The 7,906-nt window shown below is 26.1% G+C and overlaps 1 protein-coding gene across 1 annotated transcript; it reads right to left on the bottom strand.

Moving 5' to 3' along the window:
• Positions 1 to 5,433: 5,433 nt before the first annotated feature.
• Positions 5,434 to 7,693, bottom strand: LOC124930765 (cyclin-D4-1-like). The gene is made up of 6 exons (XM_047471118.1): positions 6,994 to 7,693; positions 6,783 to 6,869; positions 6,587 to 6,682; positions 6,170 to 6,374; positions 5,971 to 6,083; positions 5,434 to 5,884 (listed from the first exon to the last, which is right to left on the bottom strand). Exons 1-6 carry the CDS (start codon positions 7,279 to 7,281, stop codon positions 5,654 to 5,656), a joined length of 1,020 nt encoding a protein of 339 aa, XP_047327074.1. The 5' UTR covers positions 7,282 to 7,693; the 3' UTR covers positions 5,434 to 5,653.
• Between the last annotated feature and the right edge of the window lie 213 nt (positions 7,694 to 7,906).

Genomic DNA, 7,906 nt, shown 5'->3' with positions numbered 1-7,906 from the left:
TTTATAAAGAATAAATAATTTAAAATCTAAAATAAAAAATTAAATCAATATTCTAAATCACTTCAATTAAAAAATAAAAGGTAAAAAAACATGTAAAGAGTAGATGAAATTTTGTCACTTTTTATATCAAATGAAGTTTGATTTAATTTAAAAAAAAAAAAAAGTCAACAATTAATAAAAATGACTGGAATGATCATAATAATCGTGACAAAAAATACTATGATAATCCTTAAGAGGTTAGTTATATACAAACATTAAATGGTCAACTTTTATTTAAAATAGTGCAATTACAAAGGAAAGAAAAAAATAAAATATAAAATATAAAATATTTATTACGTCCATATTCATAACTTTTCATTTCAAACACTCTTCTATTTCTTTCTTTTCAGATTGTCCGTCAAATGAGGAGGATAATTAGTTTTTCGTCGTCCCGATTTTGTTGTTAAAGCTCATTTCAATCCATTTGACCTAGAAGTTAGCAATTTTTAGTGGTGTATCTCATTAAAATTAAAAGAGCTTCTACAAAAGAGTCCGCATACTCTTGGCAATGTCACAATGAAAAATGTCATCAATAAATTCTTCGCTCTTCAAACAAATATTGCATCTTTTAACGAGATAAAATTCTTTCTTTCTTAATAATGTCAAGTTCCCAAACAAAAAAGATGACAGTTTTATGAAAAAAAATTAATATAACTAGTGGTATAATATAAATAGAAGGAAGTGATAAATTGTTTCGGCCACAAATTAAGGATGTGTAAACCCTAACCCTACAAATCTAGTTAAAATAATGGGATCCTAGGTAATTTCTATTTTGGGCTGACCATTGGACTAATGGGATAACAAAGAATGTTCTTATGGCTATAGATTGAGTTTGAATTTGGCCATGTATTATTTGGGTTCAACACATAACATGATTTATTTAATCTTATGATTGGGCTATGTTTTAAGAAGATTTTATTTAGCTAGTGTATATTGGGCCTTCTTATTCTTAAAAAAAAGAAAGAAAACAACAACAATAATAATAATAATAATAAAATAGCAGTGAATTTATTCATTTATATATTTTAAGTATAAGTATAAGTAACTTAGTTTAGTAAAAGTTTTGCAAAGATCTTAAAGGTGAAAAAAAGACTGACAACTAATTTAAAATTAATAAAAATAAATCATCAAATAGATTTAATGGTTAGAAAGTCATTTTATGAGTTTTTTTAATATAAATTAATTTTAATTTTACAAAATTATATAATTTATAAAACTGAAATATTTATAAATTTATAAGATTTTTAGTTTATAAATTTAAAATTATAAAAGCTTACATAAATTTGACTATTTAACTTATTTTAAAATCGAAAAAATATTAAAGAGTAAAATAGATATTTTAACTGAGGATGATAATGAACTAATTGAGAGATTTGTCATTCCAATCTTGTTTTATTTTAGAGATTTTTTTATTTTTGTAAAAAAATAAATTTAAAACTTTTATAAAATATGGTAGATAAATATATATTTGAAGGTTATATCTTTAATTATAATTATTAGTATTTGAGGCTAAATATTCACAGTGAAGGCGATTGATACACAAATATTATCCGAATCATTCTCACACAACTATCAATAAAATAATCTCAAGAGGACTTGTATAAGAAATTAAGAACAGACAGCAACATTATAATTAATATTTATATTACAGCTCAGTTTTTTTTAAATAAAAAATTCACATTATCTTTAAGTGATATACTTTCAAATTATAATATTTTTGTATTATTACTTCTTTTTTTTTAGTAAAAGGATAATTACATTTGTGTTAATTATATATTAAAAAATAGTATAAATGGTAAAATCATAATGATGTATAGTGTCTTAAGAGACAAAAAAAAAATATATATTATTCACATTAATTAAAAGGAAACGATAAAGAAGAGGAGAGTATGGACAAGAATGTATAAAAAAAATGATATATCATCCTTTTATTGAATTAAAAATTTTAAAATTCTAATCGGTTATATTTTCAATTCAATGAAAAGTTAACTTATCATTTCCCTATATATTCTATCAATACTTTTATGTTTTCATGGTTTAATCTCTTAATTAAAACTAAAAAAAAGCAAAAAAATATTAATTACTTATATATATAAAAATTAATGTTTGATGTTAGATTATCGAGTTTTCGCAGAAGAGCGTGATTCTTGTTTACCACAACTTACAATCTATCTTTTTGAAATTAGTTGAACCATTCTAAAAATTTGGAATGTTTAATTAAAAATGTATATAAATCTTAAATTTGTCATCTAAACATTATTCATGTAATACTCTAACCAACTAAATTACTCAAATATGTAACCATAAATTTGTGACATTTTTTATTTTCTATTTTATAGTATTAAAGAAATTATTTTATTTTTTATTAATCTAATTATTTATTGAATGGTATAGAGTTGTTATTTGTTAGGATTAAATTACATATTTATTTATTTTTTAATTAAGTAGAATTAGTATAACTAATGACGGAATAACGTAGTTGATTGTCACGGGCTCTAGCTCATGGTAAAAATTTTAAAACACTTTATATTTATATTTATATTTTTATATATATATATATATGCTTAACAAATATGATTTTGTCAAGTTGGCTTAGCTGGAGGTGAAGCCAGGGACAAATCCAGAATTCGGTGGTGGGTGAACTTTAAACTTTTTTAAGGTGGGCTAAAGTAAAAAACGATTTTTTTTTTATAAAACGGGTAAATAAAAGTAAGTTTTACCATTTTTTAATAATTAAATAAATAAAGTAGTGAATTTTATTAAAAAAATTTTAATAATTAAGGGGTAATGTCACATTATAACAGTAAAACTTTTTTTTTATGGGCTTCAGCCCACCCGAAGCCCCTACATAGATTCGTCCTAGGTGAAGCGATCAAACCCTAGTCTCACCCTTTCTTTTATAAAAAATAATACAATTTTCATTTCTTTATTATATTTTAAAATATAATAAAATTTAATATAATTCATAATTATATTATTTTAATTTTATTAAAATAATTATTATTAATATTTTATTTTATATATATTATATTTTCTAATATACAAATATTTATAATAATACACAAATTTTAATTAATATATAAATAAAATTTATTTATATAAATTAAAATATAAAGAATTATATATAAAATAATATAAATTATATAATAGTATTATTTATTTTAAAATTATATATATATGATAATTATATATTATTTTTTTATTAATTTTAAAATAATTAATAATACAAATTATTAATAAGATAAAAATTAAAATAATAATTTTTTAAGAAAATATAAGGATGAAAATAATATAAAATAATTTTTTATATTTTTTTAATTTTAAATTAATTTTAAACTATTTCAAAACTTTATAAAAATAATACAAATTAATATTAAAAAATAAGTTAAATCAGTAATATTAATTTGGTTCGATATTTAATTAAATAAATTATTATATTATTTATTATTTCGAGACTATTTATAGGTATTAATATTCTATAAATACTTTTTTTTAGTGTTTATTCACCTTATAATATGTTTTTATAATGATTTTATTTTTGTTATTATTTTCCTATATAATTAGGCTCTACTAACTTTTTTAATTATATATATATATATATATATATATATATATATATATATAGTTTTTCTTATTTAAAATCTAATTAATTTATCTTTTTCACATTTTTAAACATAATTTTTTTTAATTATATAATTTTAAATTTATAAATTTATTTTTTAAATCGAGTATTCTTATCTTTAATTAGATTTTGTATATTTATTTTATTTTAGTAAATGTATTCGTGGAACGGTTTGATTAATATTTTCATTTATTATCCGTATTAGTATAATACCTATAATTTTTTAAGTTTAGAGAAAAAAAATTCTGGATTCATGTGTCCTTGAGCATGGAACCCCACCACCATGAACCGTTTCAACTCAAACATTTTTTTATGAAATTGAATCGGTAACATTTTGGTTTCAAGATTAAATTTTTACAACTTAATAATATAATAATAGGGGAATATTTGAAGATATTAAAATATATTAATTGATAAAATTTAAAATTCTATGATGAGAATTGAATGAAGTGGGACAACACTTATCCTAAATTTCAGTGAGAACATGGTACAGAAAACCAATATTTCAATGGTCCTTCATACATCCATTTTCCGTGACAAAATTAACTTATGTATTGACCATATTGATTGTATTTTCTTCTTTCTTATTATGATTACATTTTATTTGAATTTTAAATTCTTCCATTGTGTCTTTACAAAAGTTTAATTATAGTAATTCAGTAGAATTTGTTTGTCATTTCACAAAATCTAAAAATGTGAATCATAACTTGCTAACTTCCTAATACTACAATACATTCACAAAATCTAAAGTTAATTTATTATGGTTAGATATGTGTGTTATGTTTCATGATTTAAGGGCAATTTTGTTTTAAAACGTGTACTTGAAGATATAAAAATAAATGAATGTAGATGGGGGGATAAGTGGGCCAGACAGACACTGAGGTAACATAAATGGGTGAGACACATAAGAAATGCATTTAATATTGTCAAAGCTATATATATAATTACTAAACCTGCAAATATTATTGCTATTTATTCAACATCTCTGTGTGTCTATTATTTTTGTTTTATTTTTTTACTTTTATATAAATCAAAAATCAAAAAATTAAAGAATTGGTGGAGAAAACTAAGTAATTATATAAAAACATGCTCTAAGAACACTAAAGTTAATAGGATTATGTGAGGTCATGATAACACTCCGGAAATAAACTATAATAAAAATAATTCTATTTATGTTAATAAAAGTATAATAATAATTTAAGAGACCCAATTATTATTTTAATTTCGTTTTTTTATCAATTGAACAAAAAATTGAATTATATTATATAAGAACTCGAATTTTTACAATTTTATAGTCTTATAGTCTTCTTGAATAAATGTTTCCTATATACCCAAATACATCACTCTAATTCTAATGAACAATGTTTGACAATACATTTTACAAACAACAATATAGAGAGAAAAAAAAGTCGCCTCAAAATGAAGAAATCTTTGTGTGGGATTGGAGGAAAGGGATTTGGTCTTTATCGTATCAGTATCAAAGCAAGAAGACATCAAAGTTCAAAACCATCTCATAAAAATATTTATGAAAACATCTTAAGTTTATGTCTCTAGCATATTTTAAAAGGATCCATGAAGGGATAGATAATTTTGAGTAAAAACAAATTGAATTGAAAAAAAAAACACATCAAATAGAAGTTGAGTGAGCTTCTAGTTGACTTTGCTAAACATAAAGCTGAGCATCAAGATCAATACCCATAACCTCTACAAAGGTGCAAGAACTAGAAGCTCTAATTTAAGAACCCAATTCAAGCACAACACATAAACCTGAAAAATTCCACATTTTCTTCCATCACTTTCCCATAAACCAAATAAAATTTAACATGTTTATGTGTTCTCAATAGAAAATTAAAAACCTCAGTATCATAAGTACTCATCTTTATATTAATCAACATATCTTATTAAATTTGTTATGTAATTGCCATAAGGACAGATAGCAGCAAGCAACCTTCTCTCTTGAACCAATTCCTCATCAATCAAATCATTTGAGAATCAGGGTTCTGAAGCCAAGAGGGGTGTGTTCAGCTTCCTTTTCTTAGCCTTCGGGTCAATTGGCGAACAATCAGCAGATGAAACAGCTATTGATTCATCAGACCTATAGCTCAAGCCAGCCGCATCCAGCACACCAATCGGGCTTTGGGGTATCGATTGGGAAATAACACTCGGAGCCTTATCAGATAGATGCAACCCATTGATCAATTCAAAACACCTTAACAATCTCTCCTGTGAAAAAAATCCAAATTTCCACCCTACTTAAAATGATGTTTCACAAAATGGGAAAAAATTCACAAAGTTGTAATGTCCTTTACCTTGTCTACATGTTGAATGAACAGAGAGATGAGTTTTTCCTTGTCATCTTCAACAACAGCCATTGCCACTGCTGCTGCAATCTCTGAGGGCCTGTACTCCAAGAAATCAATCCCTACATTGACAAAACTCAAATAAATTGATAAATAAATGTTGTCAAGCCAGATTGTAACCATTTTGAAAATTTTTAAAGTATTATACCTTTTACTATGCTTGATATGAGACGGATGGAGTGAAGGATGTGAGATTTTGGAGGAGTTTCATCAGTGATGTAGATTTTTCTGAGAAAATAGTCTATGAAGGAGAATGGGGTGACTGCCTTCATTCTCCATTTCAATCTACTCAAAACTAGTAGCTCCATTCTTTGTATGGTCTTACCCTCAAACAAGAATTTCATCTCACCCACCTATCAAATCAATTCAATCACTCTTTAGCACATAACTTTTATAGAATGTTACAATCTGATTCTCTATTATAGAAGAAATATAGGCTAGACTAAGAATGGCATTAGCTTGAAAGATTCATTACCTATTTCATTCATTAATCCATGTTCGATACAGACATTAAAGGAACATGATAAATAAAAACAAATCAAGAATGAGGATGATTGTGATAAACCTGTAAGTCTAGTGACAATGGCATCTCAGTCTCCTCCATTTTGGCTGCAATAGACAAGCAAGTCACAGCTAACAACTGCATCATCCAAGCTTTATCCTTTTTATTTGTCAAAAACAATCAAATAGATCAATGAGAAACTGTATATTTGTGGGATAAATTTTGATTAATGTGCTTTGGTATGTGATCATTAACTTACAGGTAACTCATAGATCGAAAGGAACCTGTCCAGATAGTTAATAGACAGATATGAACATAGAGGTCCAAAATTGAAGTGGGCATGAACCTGTTCAAATCAATAAAGAATCAACTCATCTATAACTGTTCTATGTTGTACATTTTTCTCAATCAAGAATGCATTTTAGAGATAATCCCCAAAACAGAATAACTTGAATAATAAGAAGGCAAACCTTTCCAATCCATTCAATGGCCTGCATTCTAGCATCAAAATCCAAGTCCCTGTTTCTCAATCTATCCAGATAATCTCTAGCAGGCAAATGGTCACATTCACTTTTCAGCATCAAGGTAAAACACTCATCATTCAGTACTGGAAACCCAATCAAGTATTCATCATCACATTCAAAGCTATGATTTTGATGATTCTTAGGACGATTTATAGTGTCTAAGTCATCCAGAAAGATACTGCAATCCTCCTCGCAAAGAAGGCTTGAAACAGCACAGTCAAGACCCGATGCCATTGTAATAGTACAGTGTTTTAACTTTAACTATAGAAGATCAAAACACAACATTAATCTACTAGGGCTTCAAAGCATTGATTTGGGTTTCTTATCGGAAAAACAACGAAGAACAAATAAGTTATTGATAGCAAATAGAGAGCAAATAAAACAAGAATCTGTAGCAAATGAAGCAGCTCCTCTCTCTCCCCCTCTACGCCCGACCCTTTCCTCGAGAGAAGCTGAAAAGACTGGACTCCGATGGAGCAGCTTATACAGCAAAGGAAATAGTTTGCCCTTGCTGGTCTTTAGGGTTATGGGTAAAGATGGGAGAGAGAGAGAGACAGAGATGGAAGATGAAGTTGCAAAGATAGAGAGGGGGGCACAAAGAGAGAAGCTTTTTTTTTTCCCATTGTCTGCACTCTTCTGTAGTCTGTAGGCTTTTATGAACTAGTCGGGGCAACAACTGTGTAGGTATTGTTTGGTTTTAGCAATACTTTTTTTATCTTATCATAATTGACATTGCTTTATTAGTAGTTGAGGATATCGTTATCATTCATTGTTTCTTGACATGTGTTGAATGTCGTGTTGAATAGTTGTGTGCATCGTGACCGTTGATTGTTTCGTGATCGTGATCATCGTTGGTTAT

Source organism: Impatiens glandulifera, chromosome 3 (assembly GCF_907164915.1).
Source record: "Impatiens glandulifera chromosome 3, dImpGla2.1, whole genome shotgun sequence".
Classification (NCBI taxonomy): domain Eukaryota; kingdom Viridiplantae; phylum Streptophyta; class Magnoliopsida; order Ericales; family Balsaminaceae; genus Impatiens; species Impatiens glandulifera.
Note: the sequence above shows the minus strand (reverse complement) of the source record. Positions and strands in the feature narration are given on the sequence as shown.

Bases quoted from the DNA above. Each gene is read 5' to 3' on its own strand.
- LOC124930765 (XM_047471118.1), bottom strand. From the start codon at position 7,281: ATGGCATCGGGTCTTGACTGTGCTGTTTCAAGCCTTCTTTGCGAGGAG. The intron at 6,683-6,782 runs GTAAGTTAATGA...ACAAATAAAAAG, and splicing joins TTTCGATCTATGAGTTACCT to GATAAAGCTTGGATGATGCA. The intron at 5,885-5,970 runs GTAAAGGACATT...TTTTTTTCACAG, and splicing joins TCATTCAACATGTAGACAAG to GAGAGATTGTTAAGGTGTTT.